Genomic DNA, 25,779 nt, shown 5'->3' with positions numbered 1-25,779 from the left:
CCAGGGACAGGACTAAAGGCAGACGCTGCAGTGATCTCCGTCCTCCTTAAGACAGCTGCACTCCATCCAGAAACTCATAGTCTTGGTATACAATTCCCAGTCACTAAATGCAGGCTTTCCAGCATGCCATACACACGCACGCTCACATACGAAATCCAAATGCTTTTCCCTGGCCCCACAGCTTAGCTTGACAGCAAGCAGGGCATACCACCCTCCACTTCTCCCCTCCAGGCAGTGTGTTAGCTGCAGGTCTGCCCGACCAGCCACTCATCCTGGAGAAGCCAGGCACCGGCTGTCTCCAGAAAAGCACCAAAAACTCCATAGAAACCACGAGCGGCCACAGTGATTTACCAGTGTTAGACGTGACAAGGAGAGAAGAGTCTTGCCCTAAGCAGCATTCGCTTCTCTTCACCCAGCACCTGCTTGCTCTTCCCACCGACCAAGACCCTGAGATTCAGAGGTCTGCAGTCTGCGAGAGCTCTTCTCGACACACCTCTGGCTCACAGCAAAATCCCATTTCATCTAGTACTCTGATCCTGTACAACGGACCATCAAATGAAAATTCATAATGGACATGGTATGATTGGAAGAATAATCCTAAATGTGGCACCAATTTACTACTTAATGCTTCAATCAAGCTCAGGTTTATTGCTTACGGCCACACAGCCTCTCCTCTCCTTTCAGAGCACGGTAAAAATCCCCTCTTGGGTGTCAGCAGTAGGGTCTGAGCCCTAATTCTCACTGCAGACCTTCTCTCCTTCGCTACAAGATCAAAGTAGGAACCAAAGTTTCCCTGTATATAAAAGGCACAAAAGGAGACTGCATCAGAACAGATCATCATGTTGCACAAGCAGTGGTGTGCAAACAGCGGGTCACATTCACATGGAGCAGTTGCTTCCCACAACGGTAACTGATCTGCCATAACAGACATTCAACTCTGAAAGGAAGGTGAGTGTAGCTAATACATACATTTGGTTTTTCCAGGGCCAGAACAAGTGGGGTTTCTAAGCCAACGTGGTATTTCAGCACAGCAGAGATAAAACAGCTGTACTCTATGTTGCTTATAGAGATGCTTCTGTACGGCAGGCTGCTGAGCTGTGATCTAAGGCAGCACACACACATACACACAATGCACTATAACAGGATTTTTGGCAAGCTGGGACAAGCACATCAGGCTGTGTGACACAGGCTATGGAGATCTGGATGGCTTTATGGATATCTGAGCCGGTGTGACCATAAACTAACAGAAATCCCCTTCTTAGTCCCAAGGAAAGTAACGACAGACCCAAAGTATCTACAACTCTTACATAGGCATGTTGCTTCCATCAGTGAAGTGAAAACCGTGAATAATGAAGCAGCAAAGCATGCAGGTTAATTTTTTAAGCTAATCAATATTAGTCAGCAGTACAAGATGTTTTAGAGAAAGTCCACAAATAGCATCGGCCAAAGAGCTAATGAAAAGCTGAAATTACCATTTTGGAAAATGCTCTCCATCTCCCAAACAGCTCATCTAACAAAGCGAACGAGCAGCACAGCGGCAGATTGAATTGAATGTTGACAAATGCACAATACAGCATGTCAGAAGGACCGCTAAGCAATTCAAGGTGCTTTATGGGTTGTGAGTTTATGGAAACCATTTAAGGAAAGACACTCTCAAGGAAAGAGGCTGCCACATGTTTACCAATGGCTGAAAGAGGCAGCAAAACATTAGTGGGGGAAGCAGTGGAATAGGAAATATTATTTGGTTGTATATATCAATATGACATGAGTTGGAAAACCACATCCTATACTGTGTGTGCTATTTCTACGAGCAGAACAGAGAATTCAGTTCAAAGACAGATTATGTTTAAATAGAGATGTAACACAAGATAAAAATGAACATCAACAAAACGCACTGTGGATGCCTGTATGAGCCCTGTCCCTTCCTACACCGGAAAACTCAGATAACCAAAAAACCCAAAAGGCAACAATTTCAACACTGATTAAGAAAGATTACATTATTGTATTAACCTACAACAGGCACAGACACAAAAAAATCCCCGTCTGCAGAGCTAGCTTGGGAGGATTCCCACAACACGGTCACAGCAGATAGCTGCATTGTAGACAGAAACAAATGTGTGTTGGGGGACACCCCCACCTCCCCAAACCCCCCAAAATAAGATGCTGCCACAGACTCAGTGGTGGTTGTGGGCAAAACCTAAGCTGGCTGGTCCAAGTCAAATCCAGGATCCATCCTGGACAGAGCAAATATGCATGCACATTCGCTTCCTACCGCCCCAGTTGCGCCTGCAGAGAAGCAGAATCACCTTTTTCTCCCTTTTTGCAAAGTAAAGGGGCAGGGAAAGACAGAAGAGCTCTCCCATGATGCGTGCTGATTAAAACAAGCACAAAACCCTCATGCCCATGTATCTGGTAGGTGTAAGCAAGCAACCACAGAGACTTTTCTTCCTCCCGCTGTATCCCCAGTTTAGGGTATGAACACTGCTGTAATAATAATTCACAATAAAATGCCCCCGCCAGCCCTATGTAACAGCTGGGCTCGGTGCTGTTTGGTTAGAGAAGCTGAAAGCAGGCACTTAGTGGAAGCAGTTACCACGGCAGGATGGGCACGTGGCCACGCGTGCCAGCAGCTGTCACCCAGGACCGCCATCAGCCTGTGCCTGGAGCACATCCCTGGACCAGCCTCCGCAGCGCACGGAGCAGTCTCGACAGAAAGAGGCTGCTGGAGCGTTTTACTGGGAAGCGGGGCAATCCCTACACTTGCCCCCAGCTCCTTTCAATTTAATAATCAGATACTGATGTAACCTCAACTTCCCACCCCGTCAAAGAAAAAAAGCAACAGAATTTTTCTCTTGCTTTTTAAGTATTTCAACACTGAAAAAAAATAATATGGAGAATCATTGTCTTGCTGCAAATAATTTTCATTTGTGTTGTACTCATAACTGCTTCATATTCCCCTGTTCAAAACAAGCAGACTGCTACTTTGAGTGAAAGATGGAACACCTTTGGGAAAATCTGCCAGCTGATGGCTAGACACTTTTCAACAGACGCGAAATACCTTGGATAATAGCTTTTATGGTTTCAAAGGAAATGTGCTGTAAAACTGCCTGACAGCAGGAGTTAGGAGTTCCTGACACACTAACACGAGGGGTCATGATTCACCCGGTGTCACATGGTGAACAGGACATAAAAAACCATCCATTTGTTAAAAGCCCATATTAGGCATAGGAAGGCATTAGTGCTCTGCTGAAATGGTTGCATTGCACATCCTCTGTAACTGTCAGATAGTTCTACATTTACAAGTTTCTAAAGAGTATGTAAGCATATCTAATGAAATATGCAAGCTGAAAGTATTAGTAGAGTATGGAGTCAGGAAAAAAAGCCATATTCTTGTCAAAATGACTAACTGTACAGACCTGCTCATATTTATCTTCAAACATGTGCTTAATCTTTTACATTTTTAAGGACCTTACTTCTACTAAAAGGAGCCATTTAGTTTTCTTCTGTATTTTGAAATGGCTTGGTGCAGAAAACCGTATACCAAGTTTGCATAAAACATGTGAATTAAAAAAAACCAAAAGTATTGCAAACCTTCAGCCCAAGATCCCCCGAGATCTAACGCAAACTGCCCCTTGCTTCATTTACCTACAGCAGCAGCGCACCTGATTCTTCCAGAAATACCATTGTCAAAATGCTATAGCAAGGAGACCCATTTTAAAAAACACTTTTCAACTTTATCTCCCCATTGAACATTTCTCACTGCATCATTAATAAATTAGGGTGAAGACAACATCCTCTGGATGCAACATTTAAAGAGAGATCTGCATTACAAAGATTTACTTCCAAAGTGACATGGTTTTATTTAAAACCTTGCATTATGAATTTGCATTCAGAGAAGGACTGAAAAGCAAGCGACGGCTGTACGAAATAAAGTTTAGTCCATGATCTCAGACCTAACCTACCTGCATTTCAGGGTCTCTCTTGAAGGCAGAATATTATTACTAATGCTGATGTTTGCCTGCAATTTGGGTGTGGACCGAGACCAAAGGTGCTTTTGCTTGGCCCAAACCAGTTTCTGAAGTGGCTCAGGACAGGCAGATGCATTGCATAAAAACCCCAAGCTGGCCATACTTGTTCAATCCTATAAGAATTCTTTTCAAATACTTTTGTACATATAGCACAACAACATCCACAACAGCCTGGGACAGCATAGCAAATACTCGGGTCACTATGTGCCTTGCTCAAAGTCTTCATCAACTCTGACTGGACAACAAGATACTAGAGAGTTTTGACAATCTCACCATTCAGCCTATGGGACATTTGAAAATCGTCAATATTGAAAAGCTGCCTCAAAAATAATATTAAAGGTTGTGCAATAGGCCATGTGCAATAATTAGTGTTGCCTACACAGTCTCGTCATTGCTTTGGAAAGTATTGGGCATATTCTGAGCATGACAGAAGAAACACGAATTCAGTTTCAGTCCTGTTCAGTTACAGAAACTGGCCTAGATACTAGGTGACATGAAGCAGTGTTGGCATATTGCTACCTTAAAATGGTAGGTGCCTGATTTAAGCCAAGGAGCTGTTAGTGTTACTGCTGGGCATATTTAGTTGCTTACACTGCTTAGGGTGGCAGGAGAGCAGCTAGAAAGAAAAGGCTAGAATTTTCCAGCAGCAGTCTGAAAAATCAGTTAACCCCCCCCCCCCCCCCCCCAAACCTCAAAACTAAAAACATTTTCTTCTGTTCATCATGTCTGCAGTACTAAAAGATCTCCTATTCCTCATTTGTGCTGGAGGCTTATGAAAATGAATTGTGACTTACATGGTCAGCAATAGTCCGTCCCAGCTTGTCCATCCTTGACCCAGCCTCTGCAATCTTCTTGGCTGCACTAATCACATCTGACGTATTTTTCAGTGGACCTTTACCTCTGCAAAACAGAACAGAGTCTACCTTCTAGCACCAGAAAACTGGAAGAGTGCACTATATATTGCTTTTCTTATTCTGTTCCAAACAGTACTGGAAGTGAATCCTCACCCAAACCGCATGAAAAAGGTTGCACAGAAATAGGCAGGTGTAACCATTACAGCACCTTCATTTTCAAGACAGTTTCCCCCTTCCAGCCCCTCCCCATATTTAGACTAAATCTAGGAATAAAACCATCTTAAATTTTACTGTTTTAAGCAACCTAATGATGATAAGAGATAACATTTTAGAAGACAGACTTGCAATTTTCATGGAATGCAACGTCAAGTTTAAAAAAGTGTTGTATAAAATCTGGTCAATGAATTTCAAAAGGCATCAAAAAACCTCTCTTTCTTTTGCAAATAACTGTACTAGGAACTATTTCTGAAGTATAGCAATATCGAGAAGCCCACAGAATTTAATGTTGTAAAGAATATATATATATTTTCCTTGGGACAAGAATCACCCTTAAGACAGACAGACAGGCAGGCAATAACTGCTGTGTGTCTACAGATCAATTTAAACAGTTATTACCACCCAGTCACTGCATAGTAATGCATCTCCTGAGCTAATACACACGCTTTAATAGGGTAACATTTAAAGGAAATCATAAGAAGTAACACTCTTCAGAGTCCTTGCAAAATATTTCACTGAAAGATCAACATCCCAGCCAGTTCTGAGAGAAGACGGTGTGTGCACAAATTAAAAAGACTCACCTGGTGAAGTCTGTCATTTCCATCATAATCATACACATTTGTTTTGCCAGAACAATTATATCGTTACCGCTGTCATCCCATTTTGATACTTCAGCATCCAATTTACTCTTTTCTTCCTGGAAGCTTGCGACTTGCTCAGCAATCTTAGCTTTTTGCTCTTGAGGGAGCTGAGCCATGATAGCCTGAAAGAGAGTTTTCTCACATTGCCTTATGCCGCTGCTTGTAGAAGGCTTTTTGGAACCTTTCACTAATAACTAATTTAAGTCATGTAGATGGGGGATAAAACTTTAATAGCAATCCTCTACCTAGAGGCTTTACAGAACCATTTCCTTCCATTTTGAATCAAAGTTTATGCTCTTTCTTAAGAAAAGAGTGCCCAGAAAGCCAAGTTGACACCTGAAACATGGGCATTTGCATGATAAAACTGTTAAGACTCCAAACAAGTTTGCCAGGTATTACTATCCCTCAAAGAAAAACTGCATGAAGAGGGGGAACTTGCCTTTTCTATAAAATTTAAGAGTTTTGAAAGGAAGTTCCACTTGGGTATCTTTCAGTGTTGCAACGCACAGAAGAAATATTACAAGTCTCTTTCCTGCAAAAAGCTAGATGTACTATTTTGAAACATGCATACTGAGGAAAGAGTAAGTGAAAATAAAGAGTATGTGCTTACTCCTGAATAAAATCTATTAGACCAGGTTTACAGCCTGTATGAGACTCAATGCCCTTGCCTTCACATAAATTACTAGAAGCATTCACGCCTCCAGGAGCAGGTGAAAAGGAGTCTTCAGTAAAAAAAGCCTCTGGCAGCAGCTGTGCTAAAAGGTAAATTAGAAATGTCTGCATTTAAATAAAAGGGTGGAGACGGACAGAGGAATAGACAGTGCTTGTACAAGGAAGGAGAGCATAAAAAATACTCTCAGTTAGTATAATTCCAAAGCCAAGGTGGCAGAAGTTTGATAAAATAAGGCCTAACTACTTCTTGCTTGGTTTCAGGCTAGAAGAGCCTCAACAAAAAAAATCTTCCATGGCACATTCCCAAGAGTGTAAATTGTTATCGATCCAGAAGGGGACATGTCAAATAAAAACAACAGGTAAGGCCTGTTTTTCCTTCAATGTACTGATTTTAAGTTTTCACCTATTAATGATTATATATTGCCTATCGATGCTTTCATTTTTAACAGTCATAGGAAAGGCAGTTAGTTTAAATTATTTCATTTCTGAGCTCCTCTCAACATTGTCTTGATAAATGCTCAGTGGGCAAACACACACTAACACATGCATGAGAAGACATTTTGTAAAAATTTCTTGCCCACAAACTTACTATTTGCCTGTTGAAAATAACATTAGTACGATGGAATGATTTGCCCCACATCTCCCTGCGGAAGCTCACCTAACTAACTGGCAGTGCCTACAACGTCTGCGATATCAAGGTAGTTCATCAGTATTAAAAGGATTTTGATCTTTCAGAACATCCAATATAAAACAGACATGTTTCTCACATCCATCAGACCAACACATGCTGCATTTCACTTAACCTCCTTTTCAAAAGAAAACTGGAAATAAAGAATGCCAGTTTTCTGATCCAACACTTTCACCACCACCCCCAAAAAATTTAACCTGGATTTTCAAAGCAAGTTGAACTGTTTCTTGCAGGCAGGTCACAGTTCTATAATGCTCAGATTTCTTCCTTACCCTCGCACTTTGTCCAGCAATGAGCTGATCATCTTCGGTCTGAATACTTGTTCTGCTTCGGACATCAAAATCCTCAGTCTCAAAGTCAGAATCATCCAACTCTTCAGGAGTCTGAGGAAAGAGTAATTCAGTCAGAGTTAAACAACAGATTTCATGGCTCAAAATCAACAGGAATATTGTTTTTCAAGCAGAGAGAATGGAAATCAGTGAAGGTAAAAATTATTCAATGTTTCCAACAAAAAGGTAAATACAGGGACTGTATCCAGCTTGTGAACACCTGTGATTATATATGCTTAGCTGCTCATGTTAAACACCATAGGGATCCCCAAAATTACATACCAGTAACTAAACATCTGAGATTTGTCAGGACACTAACACACTCAGGATTTGAAACACAGAAAAAAAGTTTTTGCAAAACGAACAGGATTTTTGCAAGTTGATTAAATGTAAAAGCTTCACTTGAGATTCTGAAGCTAAAATTACACAGCTTTAAGGCCTGGTTCAAAACCACAGACATCGTCTTTAGCACAATTATGAATCAAAGCATTGACTAAATTAACAACAGATAAAATACACCAAAATTTATTCTTATCCCCCAGGAAAAGCTGAAAATTTTTAGCTAGTAAGGGCCAGCTTTTATGCTGTAGGCTAAACACATCTGACCTAGTTCCTGCTTGCCTAGGATTTATTTTTGCTACTGCCAGTCTATAGCTGGCAAACTTTTTATAAAGCTTATCAATTTTAAACAGCATGTTTGTCAAAATACTACGTCTTTGCCTGGAGTGGCACTTCATGACAACTTTGGAGAGCTGGATCAACAAAGAACTTCACCGATAAATGCAATAAATTGTGATTAAAAGATGAAAATAAAGTCCCTGTTCTTCAGATTTCTTCCCCATGATATGAATTTTACAAACTTGTTTTCCGATACAGACATCTTGTGATACAGTTAAAATAAAGATGGATACACAAAAGAGTTGCCAAAAAGCAAAGGTGAGCCTGGTGACAATCAAGACCTAGGGTATTTCAGCCACCATGTCTTCTCCATGCCTTGAAGAACAGAGTATATCCACAAAATCAGTATAAGGACATATACTAAGTAGCTCAGTGTATCAATATTTAAAAACTTAAAGAAAAAAAATTAAAGAAAACTGTTCTGCTGCACCTTTAGAAACTGTTTATGATTCTCAAACCCCCTTCTCTGCCCATCCATCCCAAGGCCCAAACAACCTGGGGCATACAAAGTGTAATTCTGTCTTTTAACCTGCTATCAAGGGCAAAAACTCCTCTGGGGGCAATGAGAGATTGCCTGGGGATCAGGGCAGAAAGAGCTTTACTTCAATACCCTACAGATATAGTAAGATTTTGGTTTTGAAAATACATTTCATAGACACAGAAATCAGGTGTTTCAGTGACACTTCCTTCTGGTTCCTGTAAAGAACAAGTAGTGCCACCAAACAAAGTTTCAAGTGCATCAGTGTGTTTGCCCCAGCCAAGCTTAGCAGCAACCCCCTGCGAGCGTGGTTACTCCTGTGGTCCAGTTTGAGACAAAGCCCTGGAGAAGTGGTGGCTTGCTATCTCCATTTGGGTGGCTCTCTTATCCTAAACACATTATACACCTTACAGCCCTTTGGACAACAAATATAAACATTTTAACTTTTTTATAGGTCACTGATGTGTCACCAGTGAGCTGCCGTTAGCTACTGGCAGCTGCAATAAAGCCGTGGCACCCTGACATCAGAGATGCGGCACAAGGGGAAACGTCAGGAATCCTGGCATTGCCAGCTCAGCTAATTACTGACGACGTGGAATTGGCAGTCATGCCTTCATGTCCTGAATAACAAGGACTTTAGCAGGGGGTGAATCAAATTAGTTTGTCTGCATAGCAGGGGAGCATTGATATCTTCATCTAACATTGGTTGTCTATAAATCCCAAGCTTAAGTTTGAAAAAAAATTACATGGTGAGCACATAGGTGGTTGTCAGCTTTTCTTCTGATTTTCCATCTGATTCTTTGTCTTAAGCAGCAAACATGGAAGATAATATATTAGTAACCATTGCAAAGGTTACTATAATCACATATATTCTGGGGCTGTACGTCCTTAATTTATTTATCACCAAAATGCATCTGCCATGGTTACCGTTCTGAAAGATGAAGACAGTTTCTCCACAAAGCATTTATGTTTGAGTCAGAGGAGTACAAGGAAAAAGAAAAGGCATAAAACCCCTACATTTGTTTTTGCTGTGTCTGGCTCCTGCGCATTTTTACCATACTAAGGTTCAAGAAATATGCCCGTAGGTCAGCCTCAACCAGAACTTTCTTTTCTGCATCCCTTCAATCAACTGCAGGAGCCCTTCCGCATCTTCCCTGCACATCTCCTAGCAGTCTAATGCTGCCTGACCTATCAGAAATTAGGACTTCCACATCACACTCACTGCACCTGAAACATGCAAGCACAGAAGAGACAAAGCCTCTATGAACTGGTCCTTGTTTACTGAGGTTAGCCAATTAATGAATTACATGCTCTAGGAACTACAGACTGAACTCATCTAAACCTGTTTTTGACTAACTAGCATTAATTCTCAAAATTTACTTAATAAAGAGCCATCAGGTTTTACTTCTAAGCTCTCAAACTGTCAAAAAGCATCTATAGTTATGAATCTACTTGCTGCTGTTAAATTAAAGGTCACTGATTTTAGCACATTAACAAGCAAGGCATTAACATGATATTACAAAAGATGCGTGAAGGGTATTTAGCATCACAACTCTGGCTATCATTGATGCTCAGATCTGTTTAATGAATTCGAATCAAAACGTACTTCTGAAGTACTCCACAGAGCAATTAGCAGTTTTTAAGACTCAGAAGGGTAATACGAGCTAAACGAAAACCTTACGCTGTCTGCTCTCAGCAGAACTGATGCCTGTCAGTTCAATAAAGGTGGGAGAAAGCAAGCGGAAAAGCAGAAACCTATTTAAGTAAGTTATGCTCACCCGAATCATCAGTACAGCTTTCCTAATATCTCGTATTCCATCATACACCAGTCGCGAAGCATCGATAAATTCATTTTCATCCATTGGCTGAGCAGGGTCTGAACTCAGTGCTTCCACAGCAGCTTCTACTTGCTCAGTAAACCGCGGCATAACTGAATTAAGAACATAAAATAACAGTCAGTCCCCACCCCAATGCCACTTTCTGCTATGGACTCCTGTAAAAGGTGCCTTATTGTTAACTATCACTGGAAGTTGTGCAGAGGTTCCATTTAAATTCAAAACATTTGTTACAGAAGGACACCGATACTGTAGCTCAAATCTTAGCCCAATTTCTGTTTACTCTGCTGCTATTTGGTTTTTTTCCCCTTAGACAGTGAAAAGTTTATCACACCCTTCTAGCAGACAAGGAGAAAACACCTGGGGAAGCAGTTAGAAACTATGGGATAAAATATTAAGCATTTTTTTAATGTTCCCTGCAGATGTGCATTATTTTGGGGGGAAAAAAAATAATATTACTACCATGAAGCTCAAGTTTAACAAGGCACTGGGAGAGGGCAGGTTGTACTGCTGTACTTCAGTGAGTCACTGCACCCCAGGAAGAACATCACAGAACCATTTACAGTCTGTTCATTTCTTCAGTGTCACCCTTGAATCCTCATCAAAGTAATTAAAGCAAAACCAACAACTAACAGTTAGCACAACACTCACTGAAGCAACCGGAATCATTTCTTACCCTATATGGATGTTACCAGCTAGTTCACAGGAAACACCCTGATTTATTGTTTAGGTGTGGGGGACTACAACGTACAATGTTTCTTTAATAGTTATAAAGATATTTTATAAAATTTACCCTAAATTATTACTCAAAATTTACTCTACTGGGCCAATGTGGCAGAAATCTTCTTCCTGGATCCTGTACACTGGCAGGGCCTGGTATGATACTGCAAGATGATCAGCATAACTTTCAAGCCCTGAATCACTGTTTGGGACTCATTCCGTGGCGTTTTAGCTTTCTACAGCTCAGTCAATGACAGCAAGCACACTCAGGGAGACCTTGTGCACTGCTGAGTTTTAAGCCAGTCAACACAGCAAAATTACATTTCTCATTTTGCAACAGCTCTGCAAATAACTCCCACTAATTTTCATTATAGTATGTAAATAGAGTATTTAACAGATTTCACAGGTACATTAGTATCCGGTTGCCCATGCACTTGTAAGCAATATGAATTTAGGGCTCTTGGGAGTAACTGACTCTTACCTGTGTTGGACAGTAACTTTGTTGCTTCCAACACCTTCTCAGTGTAGACTCCAGGTTCGTAGTTATCCATTTCAGAAGTGACAACATGAATGACTCTAGCAGCACGTCCTCGAATTGCACCAGCTGTGCGGTCTAAACCATCAACATCTTTTTCTTGAAGAGCAATGACACATTTGTTTACATCTTCTAAAATATGATTCTCTGGTGGTAAAAGAAGGAGAATTTAGGTGGTAATATCTTCTTTTCTGTTGCAGTCATCAGCATTGCAGTTTCTCAGTTTGTGGCCTCCTCTATAAAACCTCCAGCGCGATGCTGTAAAGCATTAATTTTTAAGCTTGCTACACAACCAGCAAACAGCTGCCCTTCCAAACTAGGTGTCAAAAAACCACATCAGTCCATCGACCTACTGGCATCCACACTTCTTGCCCCCGTTTGTACTCGATTTTACCAACAGAAAAGCTGAGTTTAGCTGAATTCTCCCCTAACGTATTTCCTTCCATATTCCTACCCTGGACTGCCAAAGCCCTTATTCCAAATATTTGCAAACCACTCCCCCATCATTCCACGTGTGTGGGGCAATGAGGCACCTTCCCCAGCGCCACACCTAATCCACTCAATGCTATAATAGACTAGGGAACTTGTTGCACGTTTCTAGCTTCCTGCATAGTGTTTTCCTACAACCACACACATACCATCAGAGACTATTAAACTGTTAGTCCTCCATTCAAATTTAAGACACAACATATGCGGTGATTTATGCAGAAAGTGTTCCAGTGGCAGAGTACTCATTGCCTCTTAAGAAAACAAAAAATAAAGCCAAGACCTCCGTTTGTAATTTACTTTTAGAATATACATTGTCTTTTTTATACAGAGATACTTTCCCCCATTTATCAAGTCCAACAAGCCCCAGATGAATAAAACCCCTAAGAGATTTCTGAAGATGCCTAACGAGGTTGGGATCCTTATTTCGGGAAACCTGCCCAAAAGGTCTTCCAAACTCTGTTAGACACCTCTTTAACATAGCAGTACCAACGCTTTGATATTGCCATCCAACATCAGCATTTGGGCTGCTTGGTAAGAAACCAACTTGGAAACATTTCTGCTCTGTCACTTAAAATAGTTTCCAGCGTTATTTACCATTGACTTAATCATGCTACACTGCCAACCCGTGCCACTGAAGTGGCTTTTATTCCCTATGCAGGTAGTAAAAGAGCCATTTTGCAAGAGTTTGTAGAAACGAGAAGCACAGAGTTGACTGATAGAGGATTTGTATAAACTGGCTGAAAGGATTGCTGCTGGAAGTGTTACACTTAATTTACATAAAATTAACAGAGCCAGGTGCAATATTGCAAGACTTCTGTAAGCAACCTGGACAAAAAATACACTTGTGAAATACCTCTGAAGCAACACAGCCTGAACAAGTTCAGCTGAGGGCAGAATGTGGCCCAAAGAGAGAAGCGCAGGTTCATTAGTGATTTGACAAGTCACTGAGTAGGCAGCCAAGGTACAAGAGCTGCAGCAAGGAGCACACCGAGTTTCGGTATTTAAAGCAAGAGACAGACATCCCTGCAAGCTGCAACAGTAAAAAGAAAAAGCATTGGCGTCAGGCCAAAACACAGACTGTTTATTGCTTGAATTCCTTAACGAATAAATTAAGCCACAGACCATTTAAAAGCCTCTTTGGATTATACAAACTTTAATAAAAGGCATGGACAAAATGAAGATGAATATTTAAATGCCTGCTGATCATTTAATGTCTTTTGCAGATGTGAAGTGGCCAGAAAGACACTTCCAGGGAAAGATAACCCCTGCCACGGGGAAGTCTGCAAGGGGCCCCAGGGAAGTATGGGACTGTCAGGTGCTTCCACTCTGGTTATACTCCCCAGTTGGATGATAACAAATAAGATTTGACACTGTTCTCTGTGCATATACATACACACAGTGCTACCTGTCCTACAGGCATATGGACCACAAGTGTCTGGCACAAAATGCCATCTGCTGAGACTAGGGTGGCGGAGCCCCAGAAATGCTGATGCACAGGTTCACCGCCACCACCTTCGGGGACGTGATAATGCCGTCCTGCATCAAAGCTAACAGCCTTCCTGTTGCTGAGCAGGAGAAAAATCTCACAGCAATAGAATATAACATAGGCAACGGCAAAGGGATCTTGTCCTACCAAAATAACTATAGCGAAAAAATGGTGTGGTTTGGCAACAAAGACATTTTCCAATAAAAATGATTTTTAGAGCAAACAAGGAAATACATAAAACTGTGAAAAGCTAACAGAATTAGAAGTCCCCCAAGACTGTCAATCCTCAATCCACCCCCACCAAACACCTTCCATCTCCACCCACCTCCCCATTAAAGGGATTAAGAAATCCTTTTCCAAACACCCCAAGAAGCCTGCAAGGGAGTCTGGGGGCTACAGGAGATCAAAACCAAAAGAGCAACAGTCAGGAGATAAAGCATAAATATAACTCCGCTTCTCTGCTGTGTCCCCTATGGAAGGTCTTAGAACAATTTCCATGCTGGACCTTCTCTTGACAAGGGACACTGGAGGAACCAGGTCAAGCAGCAGTGTCAATAGACATGGTTATGGAACAAATACTTGAATGTTCATACACTTGTAAATACAGTATTCATCTCATAATGAAGAAGGACAATCATCAGGCCCAGGCAACATTCATCTTCAGGCTCTTAAGATGAAATAGCTCCACTGCGATGGGCAGTCTCTCACTTAAAACTCTGTCAGCAGCAGAGGAACAGAAGGCAGCAAATGGAATGATTTTTTTAGAGGGTTTCAAAGGAGATCCAGGTAATTTCAGAACATTGAATTTGACAATAACATGGTGCTATCAGCAACTGCTCTAAAGAACAGAGATAGTGGGCACACAAACATTCCCAGAGTACTTAGGGAAGGCACTAACAAGAGGGATAAGAATTACAGAAGGTACAGAAGAGCTTTGAAATGAGGAATAATGAAACAGGCAAAGACTCTGTAGTCAAGAGATGACTGACTAAACATATGACAGAAGTCTGTACATTTACAAACAGCATGAAGAAAGTGAGTAGGGAAAAAACCCTTTTCAGCATGTTCTACTACAACTAGGGGCATCAAATGAAGCAAAAAGGTGACACTGCAAAAGTGAGGAGGTTCTTCACCCAGAGCACAGTTAAGCTGTGAATTTTGCACAGGATGATGGAGATGCCAGCGGTTTATAATGGTCAAAAGAGCAACTAACACAAGCTTAAACGAGGAAAATCTGTCAAGGACTGTTCGGTAGATAGCACCTCTGATGCTAGAGCTCCCTGGGCTGCAAATCACTCATGGTTGGGAGCATACAGGAAAGATCTTTAGGCTACAGGACTCCTCTGCTATTAATCTCCCGTGCCCCGACAATTTGCCACCGCCAGACCATTGTCCTAACTCAACAGGGCCCTTCCGGTGCTATGCCCTTCATAAAATGTTGTAACCTGTAAGCTTATCTGCAACACTGTGCATTTAAGTATCCTTCTTCTATGATACTCTGCTATTATCTAAAACCAACACCTCTTTCATCAAGTGTTTACTTGTGGATAATTGATACAATTATGTAGCATAAGGTGAACAATGAAGCATATACTTCATGACGGATAGCAAAACACGTTGTAGGAATGTGGTTTGGTTTTTTTATATATATATATATATATATACACACATACACACACAAAGACTCACCAAAACTCTTCTAAATTACGCTTACTTCCCAGTTAGTAACTGATACAAACATCCTAATAGCCCCAAACGGAGCCTGGTATAAATCATACCCATCATGATTTTATCCAAAGAGATGTTTAGACTCTTAGCAGACACATTGGAGTTGTAGCATTTCTAAGGAAAACATTTATCAAAGTTCAAACAAATGACATTTAAAACAATAAATATTGTTTTAATATTTTTCTAACATCTCTTTGATAACGCAGCACATACATATAATTGCTGAATGCACTTGAGCATCTGAAGTAGTCTCAAACTACAGCATTTCCATGGCATCATTTTGGGTGGCAAGCACGCACTAGAGGTGAACTCTCTCCTGAGTCAGCCTGCCACTGCCCCAGAAAAGAAGCGTTCCCTGCTTATTGCCAAGCCCTTGAAACTCTTCAGAGCAACTCAGCAGTGGGCCAACACCATAACCTGTCCCCTCAAAAGCAGAGTACCCATCTCCTTGAATGACCTATACAAGGATGCAGACCACTCAGTTCCAGCGGCTTGACCTATTTTGAGCCACACCTGTAAGTGAAATACCGTAAGGCAGCTTTATACAGACTGCATTTTCACAGACTAACAGCTTTTTCTCTTTGAAATGTTTTGTACACTTGTGGGCAAACTGCAAGTGGAGCCATGAACTGCAGCACACAATTCTCTCTAAATATATTTCCCCAGAAATAGGCTCCTCACAGCTGTGCAATTTCAGCTACTGCTGCAACGATGAGCACGCAGACAGATACAAAGAACTAGGACATTCAATTGCCTAGTAAGTTTATGCTAACTCATTGCAAAGAAAATTTTTATTCAGAACCCAGGGAACCACAATACAACATGTATGATAATACAGGTGACTCATCATAGAAACACTACTTGGGGTTTAGGGTTTTTTTTTGTTGTTGTTGTTTTTTTCTTTTTTCCAATTAAAAAAAAAAGAAAAGAAAAGAAAGAGATGGTCTTTTAATTCAGGACCTTAATTTTTCATCTACATTTGCTAGCTATGTTCACCTGGTACTTCTGACTCTACACATTCTCCTGTGAAATCTCTCTTTACAACTGGAGTTTTTAGGTCATTTGAGATGACCAAGCCTGTTTGCACCAGGAAAATTAGACCCTCAGTTTTGTAGCGATAATTTGCGAACGCTGTTGCAGACAAAATTCACATGGTTATATCACCATGTTCTCTGACTAGAGCAGAATTAGAGGATGTTAAAATAAAAATGCCCCCCCTTATTTCTAGGTCACTGCAGCTAATAGTGTGTCTTTATCAATGATGCTGATAAAATGGACTATCTTGGCAAGCACTTTGCCAAATGGAATTATTAATCTATTATAATGATCTAATCTTTTTAAAAAACTTTACTAAAGCTGACATGGTTAAAAATATTCACAGAACATTCTCTATATGAACAGTTGTATTTTAATTAACTTGTATGACCACAATTTGATGTTCATTTTTGTTTACATAAGAAGAGTCTAAGGTGAATTGAATGATCATCTTTTTTGTTAGTTCATAACTTGAACATAAACATATTCTATTTCCCCCAATGTTACCAGTGAGGTTTGTCTACAGTAGCTAGATGGTAATTCATCGGTAGTTCAGCTAGCAATTCAAAATCTTGAGACATAAAGTGTCTTTCACTATGTTTAAGCTGATCTGTCTACTGACATGTAAATATATACATTCATGCATGCACACGCCTTAAGTGCAGTGACAGGTTTCTAGAGTACCTGCTGAACTAAACTATTGCTGTTTTCACACTATAAAAATACCTCTTCTCCTCATGCCAAGATCTCCTGCTCTATTTTCACACCTCACTCGGCAGAAGATGACGCTTGCCAGGTGAAGTGTACCAACACCATCCCTTCCAAAAACCCGAGAAGACTCCAGAGCATGCGTAGAAACCACTTGTTTCCACGAATGAGCTCAGTTACGAGAGTGATTATTTCTGAAATCAACCCCCTGATTACCTGATACAGCCAGGAAGTCATCAATGGAAGTGATGTCATCAACAGCATCCGTCAGCACGCGGACTTGCTTCTCCCACTGCTCTTTGAAGAGATCCATGTTTTCTTGAGCCAGCTTGCTTTGGGGTTTAGCAGCCAGAGCCAGTGCAGCATTAATGACCTGTAAAATACCTCTGGATTTTTAAAACATACCCTTAATGAAACAATTAGTTTCCATATGTTTATCCAATGAGTTCAACAGCAAACAAAGCAAGTTTCATAAGTTTTCAGGAACTTGATGTTTAAACACAAAAGTGTTTTATTCTGTTGCTCTCACATCCAACTCATACCTGCTTCCACATTTATTATGGTTAGTTATTACAAACAAAAACATTTGGCAAGTATTCACAAGAGCTAGCTTCACCTTTCTTTAACAGCTCATGTTAAAAAGGTGTTGCTTTCTCAGTGCAGGTTGTGGTGTTAAGTATTTTAGACAGGATGACATTCAGTACACTGGAGGCTGCATTTCCTAAGCTACTTGCCAGAACCTGAGAAAAAAGGTCAAAAAAGGATTAATCTTACACAGTCTAAAATAGAAACAATATGCAAATACAAAATTAAAGATAAATTTTGTATTTATCTTCTTTTCCTTAAAGCTTTACTCTGTACTTTGCCAGTAATTGTTATAGTACCTTGAGATTTGTGTTACAGCTGTAGAAGAGGCAGATTAGCCAGGGAACAGGAGGAGAGGATACTATTTGATGCTCCTCCTGAACACCCCCCTACTAATTTTCTTCAAACCTTAAGACTAATTTACTCCAGATCCTTGTTTTTCTAAGCAGAAGAAATGCTACACGTACTGCTGGGTAACTAAGTTTATGCTGTGCCAACTAATCAGTCAGTTAAATGACCAAAAAAGCTTCTTTGGGTGTGGGGGAAAAAAAAAAAAAAAGCAATCTCAAAAGCCTGCTCATGTTCTTGCTGCACTTTGCTCCAGCAGAATGACCTGGAAACATGCCAGGCATGAGAAACCATCTGCAGTCAGACCAACGTGACAATCCTAACTTTGTTTTCAAGCACCTGAGAGTTAGAGCTAATTAACTTACAAGTTCAATGTATAGTTTTTCTTCTCTACTTCAGGACCATATTAATTTCACAAAGTTGCCGAACAAAACATGCAAGCACCAGATGTTCCTGGTTTTCCAAAATCTACTTTCTCTACTTGCTTCATTTAAAAGCGTCACAAAGCATTTAAAAAAAAAAAAATATATAAGTCACTGAACATGGAAATGATGGTGATGTCAAACATATCACAATAGCACCGAATGAATCAGGGAGGAGAAGGAGGCTGATTCACCCAAGAGATGCTAGAAGTTAGCAGTGACTAAGGAAAATCCACAGAAAAGCTATACTGCTCTCCACGCTACCATCCTGCCTCTGGAGATGGAGGCTGCAAGTCTGGGTCACAAATCAAAATGGGTTCGATGGGTTTGATAACACAGAAAAATGCAAGAAACAATTTGGCATGAGAGGCAATCTGTTAAGGAGACCTGTGGGGATGAAACATGCCTTTGAACCATGGCAATAACAAGAGTATCCCCGTCCTTCACAAAGAACGTGGGGTCCTCTGCTGCTTCCCCTTCCTTAAACCAGCCACTGAAGTCACACCGTCTGTGTAGGCAGCTGCAATAATCAGGATGTCTCTTCAGAGACAGACCTGCTGCCAGCCATGGTCCACACTGCTCTGCTACCCTCACTCGCGGTGCCTGTTAAGATCATGGTTCTCAAGTCCTGAAAGCCCTCAAAGAAGTCTTGCAACACCCAAAAAAGTCATGTTTAAAAATTTAAAATCAAACAGAAATAGAGGTTTTAGAAAAGGAAACCTGTCCTCTGCTCAAAAGCTCTGCTTCTGAAGTCTAGTCACCGCCATTTATTGCCCTAGTCTGATTGACATAATGAATTATCCACCTATCAATCAAAATCTAGATATCCAAAGTTTTATGAAGATGAATCCAAATAACAAGTGTCCTGGAAACAAAAACGGTGAACCAGACAATGCTCCAGAAATTTGTTCTCAGCTTTTATCCTGCTAGTAACTGTAACTACCGAGACACAGAAGATGGCGATACCAAGGGTCAGGCCATTTTCTGCTCTCTTCTAGCTGCCTTGGCTAATATCAGATATGAAAAACACCCTTTAAGCGCTGAGACAGGTCAGCATTAACGTCGAAGGAACATATGGCCTGTGTACCTGCGTGATGTATGTCTGGACAGCAGCATTTGTCTGAACAATTAATCTTTGTCAACAGCACATGTCCAACCCCAGATGCCCACATTAAGCAACTCTTCACATGTGATGGAAGAGCTGTCACACAGGGCTCTGCAAGTGCTCAAGAAACTCAAAACGGGCATCATCACCAAATCCAAATGCAGGAGGCACAAGCTGCACCATCATCCTCCCAACAGGCAGCTTGTCCAACTGAAAAAAAGGAGATTTTTTTAATACGTTACAACAGCAAAAACACATGGCCAAGGCAAACATATTTTTAAAAAATGGCCAAGCAAAACTAGCATGTAAGATCTCCCTTACAAGCAGATGTGTCTTTCATTTGGAAAGCAGCCAATAGTGCTAGAGATGAGGACAACCTGGTGGGGAAGTCAAAGGCTATCAAGTGTCACTGTGGAGCTAAAGACAAAACTACAACTTCGGAAACCCACACAGGTACGTGTGTGCATAGGAAGAAATTCAAGACAGCAGATACAGACAACTCAATAGTCCTTTTTTGTAGCACATACTCTATCTCCACATGCAAAGTGATCACAACATTCAGTTTTAGCAGGGGTGATAAAACCCTTCACTCTATGCACAGCTTAGCATTTATGTGGGCAAGTTATCCTGGACCCAGCTCACATGTCTGCTTGAGGTAATGCTCCAGGGATTACTGACGAAACCCTGCAAATTATCTATTCAAGTAAATATGCTCTTACATAATGCCTGGTATCCGGTACAGAGTGACTGATTTTTTTTTCCCAACAGATGCTTAGATAGACATGGGAAAAGGACAGGGATGCTGGATCTTAAATAGTCTGTGTATGTAGCAAGACTATGATTCCTTTATTATCTAAAAAAGAACACTTGTGGGGGAGGGGGAAGGGACTGATTAAAGTACACTATTGCTTCTCCAAAAAACATGAAGCATTGGGCAATTAATTTAAAATATGAGTAACTCTTACAGGAAGGAGATGTATATATATAGTTCAAAAAATAGGAAGAACATGTCCAGACTACCTGAAATGTAACTGCTTCCATGTAAAACATTTAGCAATTTCAAGGAAATATTCTGTATTTCAGAGCTTTTCAAAATGCTGCCAGAGCACTGTGATCACAATGACTCACTGAAGTCGTACAAAGAAAAGAATCAAACAGGGACATTTTGAGACTATCCAGAAGGAAATGAAGCATGGCAAGAAAACACACTATTTTTATCGGTGCTTTGTTTCATGCAGCAATTGCAATGTTCAAGTCAGACAGCCCAATGCTCGATAACGTGGTTCCAGCAAGTTACTTGGAGTTGCTCTCCTCTACCTCGCAGCTTCCTGCGGCAGCAGCCAGGACTTGGCAATGAACGCTTCGAGATTGGGGAGGCTTAGGATTCAAAAGACTTGCAATTGATTTCTCAATCCATACCTCAAATCCTCTTCTCATGTCTTTCATGGGAAGAATCCGCTTCTTTTTTCCTTCCCCCCACTCCCCCAACTAAAACTAAAGGTGTCAGACTGAATTTATATATTTATACCTTTGCAGGGCAGGACTCCCTAAGGTTCCCCGAAGAGCTACTTCTCCCTGGGTTACAAGACTGCAGCTACTTTGCCCAGAAGCTCTTTTAAAAAGCACAGCTATTCCAGGACAGAAAACACCTTAACCTTAGATATACTTGTGTGTAAGCTAAAGCCATTGGGTCAGCCAGAATTAATTTTTTTTAGGCTTAATTTAGGATGGCTTCTAGCCTCATCTTTATAGCACCCGATCTGAAAGGCTGATATAGAGGCTAAAGGAAAGCTTTTATACACGGTGGTGTTCCTACAAAGAACAGTTGGCTGGCATAGCCAAAGGAAGAAACATCACTTGGGGGAAGAAAACTATCACCTATTTATTTTGCATTGCAATCCCTACGTGTTGTATCTTAATATAGTCTCAGTGCACACAATGTCTGTAAGCCACATAACTCTCCATTTCAATGGCTATAAGCACTTTTTATTTTTTGCCTCAGTCTTTTTGATAGGGACCTTTTTCTCTTTACAGGAGACTGTTCTTTCTGCAGCTGGTTTAGCCTTGCCCTGCATCCTGTAGTATTGGTTTTAGGATGCTACTGTGACACAACAAGGAGTTTTTCAGTTTCAAAAGCTCTAAAGCAAACACTCAGTCCCCTCCCCTCTCCTCACTACGCACCTTTTCTTTACAACCAAAACATCTGCAGTTCCTAAGTAACTCACTTGTTTTTTGTTTTTAAATAAAGATCTTGATTTACCAGCTTTCTTGTGGCATTTGGGTAATGAGTTGGAAAGTAGCTCCATGGCCTTCAAATCCAGGATAGTTTGCATTTGTTAAAAAAAAAAAAGGGGGGGGGGGTGGCGCTAATAAAACAAGCACATACCCATCAGCTATCACCTCAGGGGCAGAGGAAAAAGGGACACGCACAAACCAAGCCCCAGCTGGGATGCAAAAATCAGTTTTATTCTGGAGTATGTGAAAGGGAGCTCGTCAAGCACACCACAGGATCGAGTTTGCTTTGGGAAGAAGATCCAAGAACAAGCAAGGGCAGAAGCAGTGATCTCAGCTTTGCCTTTTGGAGCAACCTCAGCACAAGGCTGAATGGAAGAAGTCTCTTATTCAACCTGCCAAAACTGGTAATTGCACCACGCAGTGCCCCTCATTTGCTCTATTTTATTCCTGCCTCACAGAGTCCTCTGGTGATACTGAGGGCTAGTTGTAGGGTAGAAGCAAAGACATGATTCACGGATCACAGCCTTCCAAATGATCAACAAATGAATTCATGACTTAACCACCAAAGCTGCCACACCAGCTGAGCCCAGCCAGGACTCTCCCCTTGCCCAGGTGGATTTTAATGCTCATATTTTTCTGTATTAAAGAAAGCATAGCTTGCTTACTGGCAGTTTGTAAGAAGCTGCTCATAATTTAATGTTACATATGCCAGATGCCAAAGTTACCTCCAGTGTTCACCCTACTCATGTCTCCTTCCCTGCTCCTGATTGCGTTCTGCTCTGAGTGGAAAAAAAAGTTCATAAGCAGGACATTTAAGTCACTTCCAGTAACCTCCAACCCCAGGTTTGCATCACATGTCTACGTGTGCTAGCTCTCCACATACTTCAATATGGCAAAGATCACTCTGCAAACTCTGATGAGCTGAAATGCCCGGAAGCAAAACATACAGGAGGTTGTTTTGCACTTTCACTAACTATAAAGGCAGTGACCAGCAAGTGTACACATGCTCATGCACCAAAAGAAGAAGGAAAGGTTTGCTTTGATTTCCAATACTTTGTTCCAATGTATAAAAGGTACTTTGAGCACATTCCTTTCCTGCAAGTTACGCACAGAGTGACTGCAGGCATCTCTGCAGAGATATTTCTCTTCTTGTTACAGAGCTATAATGACCCACAGATACTCACTTTTACTGGAATAACATGACCTTTTCCAGTTTAGCATATACTACTGTCAAAGTATTTACTGTGTGCATATTGTGTACAGATAATTATGCTATCAACTTCCCCATATATGGAAAAAGCATTTTCATTTGTAGCTGAGGACTGATATTACAGTACCAGTTAATGTAGAAGCTGCAAGAATTTTGGTGCTGTTTGTTTTGATGTCCATTTGTGTTGCTTCATTTTGCATTTCACTGACTTCAAGTGCTGAAACTTTGAGGGTTTCAGGGACTCTATGTCTCTTCCGGACACTGTTCAGCTACTGCACTCCACAGATCATACTATGCCTGTGATGAAAACATACGGTCCTTACACACTAACATACCTCCTTCTACAGAACTAAATCCCTTTCTCCTATCTTTGCTTCTTTTTATGCATCAGTAACTGCTTGAGTTTCTAATACTGTTTCTTTGACGACCACTCCTATCCTGTGCTGGCTCTTCTTCACAGCAAGCTTGCATGATACAAAACTGCAACCCAAGTGTTAAGTTTTTAATGTAAGGATTTCTACTCAATGCCAATAAAATGCTTCAAGCACCTGTAATTAAACAGTCTGGAGATAGATCTGCTAGTTAGCACATTCAAAAAAATCTGACAGTCTTTCAAAGAGAAGGAAAAAAGGGGACAATTGTTCAATGTTAAGTCTTTACTGCAAGAAAAATGAAGTTATCTCCTTCTCCAACAGCCACCAGAGAACTGGCAGTAATTGGGGACTGAAGGAGGAGAGAAAGTCTGCCCGTCACATTTGGGTTCGGTTGATTTGAGGGGGTGGACTGGAGGGGGTTTTTTGTTTCTCTAAGATGCTGCAACTTTTAAACAAAGTTTTCATGCTATTTGGAACCTCTACATGGGATTCCTTATGATATGGTATTTTGTCTATGTCAGTAGGTGTGATCAGCATATGTAACCATCTGCCTCATCAGAAATCTATAAGCAGCAAATTGCTTTTCAAGCATTTCAAAATTGGAATGTAAGGATATGGAACAGCAATTATTAAAACAAGATGTTAATATGAGAAGAGCCAATTTATTTTTATAAAAAATGTGATTTAATCCAAGAATTATCTGGAGTCTGTTTAATGGGCAGCACTCACTTGACTGTGCAGGGGACGGTGAGCTATGTCAAACATGCTGTCTGTGCTAAGGTAAGCATAGATAGAGGGAGCACAGAAAGGACAGGCAGAACAGCTGCCTGGCAGTGTTTCTAAGGAGGATGGGCGGCAGAGGAGAAAGGCAACCAGCACTGGCTCAGAGCAAGCCCTGCCCTACAGATGGGAGAACGGGTCCAGTATGTCCACACCAGGGAAGTGCAGGTCTACCCTGCTCCTGCAACCCACTTCCCAGAAGATGATCAGTCTGAAGGGCAATGGGCTCCAGCTTTTGCTGGCAGAAGCAAACACCAAACCTGATGGAAATTCTAATCCATAATTATTTTCTAACATTCTCAGCCTGACTGCAATTTGGTTAGAAGTCTCTAGATGAACTTCACAGAGGCTTTAAAGAACAAGAAAGTCAACATATAACTGGTAACAGCTGCAAGTGACAGCAGACTGTCACATCAAAAAGCTGGAGCAACACTCTTTCTTTTCAAGAGCTGTACTGGGGCATTTTCACTGTTGCTTTCTGAACACCTACAGCTTGTATGATCAGAAACACTCCTATGGCTAAGCTCTCTTCTCAGACATCTTTAATGCAAAATGCTGTTACAAAACAGCTTTTGCAGGCTCCCAAAGCAAGTACTTCTTGGAAACGGAACTCAGAAGCCAGAGTTACGAGCAAGGATCCAGGTTTTTGAGTCGAGATAAACAAAATCTTTCGCTAATTTACCACTGGCAAGCTCTGTGTTTAGCAAGAAGGCAAAGAAAACTTCCCCCAGCACTCTGCTAGGCAAATGGAGGAACAGGCAACTATTCCAAGCATTTCACAGCAGTACTTTTCCATTTCCATTATGAAAGACATCTTAAATTTTTTTTTTTTTTTAAATAATGCTTAACAGTAGTGATGGAGGACTTTTGTTCCTTCATCTTAACCCACCATAGACTGGCCTGTTTCTCCTACCATCTAGCAAGGCATGAAGCTGCAGGACTGCAGGTAGCTCCTGTGAGATGCTGGACAAAGTTGTCTCACTTTGATATACAGACTTTCGGCAATGCATGTCCTCAAAAAAAGAATGCAGGCAGGCTTGTAAGTCAAGGCTTCATGAAGAAAAACACCAGTGACCCCTAATGCTGCCTTATTTCTCCTCTGTAAACCCAGACTAACACAAGTCACCCAGCTGGCTACTGCAGAGCATGCACAGCTCTTCCTAACGGTTCCTTCTGCACCATCAAACGGGAGCTCTAAATATCACATTAAATCTTCAACTTTGCATTAATTTCTGTCTTAATTGGCTGGGGACTCACAAACAGGAAGGATGATGTTACTCTTGAGGAAGAGCTGATTTCCAGTAACGTAGCCACACTAAACAAATTTAACTGCTGGCTTTTGTAGAGAATTTTCAGATGAAAAATTTTCCACATATTTTTCCTCAAATAATTAAATTTCAAACCTGAGAACATCTGAACTTGTAGGTGACACTGGCAACGACTGAATTCTTGCCTGCATCAACAAAACTTCCAAGATTTCCCTAACCAATTTGAAGTGTTGCATGTTCCTTTCTCCTGCTCCTGGCTCAAAAAGGCTAGTTATGGCAAGGGACCGAATAACTGCTCTATTTGAGATACAGCTTTTATAATTAACTCTACA

General features: G+C 41.0%; 1 protein-coding gene across 2 annotated transcripts in view; it reads right to left on the bottom strand.

Annotated features, from left to right (window-relative positions):
- The window catches only part of CTNNA1 (catenin alpha 1), a 120,263-nt gene that overhangs the window by 6,503 nt on the left and 87,981 nt on the right, over positions 1–25,779 (bottom strand). For both annotated transcript variants that reach the window (XM_052816211.1, XM_052816212.1), the window contains exons 11-16: positions 17,337–17,493; positions 11,621–11,821; positions 10,363–10,514; positions 7,372–7,482; positions 5,680–5,861; positions 4,823–4,928 (exon numbers count right to left, since the gene is read on the bottom strand). In XM_052816211.1, the coding sequence (XP_052672171.1) occupies positions 4,823–4,928; positions 5,680–5,861; positions 7,372–7,482; positions 10,363–10,514; positions 11,621–11,821; positions 17,337–17,493 (909 nt within the window). The remainder of the gene's footprint in view (positions 1–4,822; positions 4,929–5,679; positions 5,862–7,371; positions 7,483–10,362; positions 10,515–11,620; positions 11,822–17,336; positions 17,494–25,779) is intronic.

Source organism: Harpia harpyja, chromosome 20 (assembly GCF_026419915.1).
Source record: "Harpia harpyja isolate bHarHar1 chromosome 20, bHarHar1 primary haplotype, whole genome shotgun sequence".
Classification (NCBI taxonomy): Eukaryota; Metazoa; Chordata; class Aves; order Accipitriformes; family Accipitridae; genus Harpia; species Harpia harpyja.
This window is presented reverse-complemented; position numbering and strand designations above follow the sequence as displayed.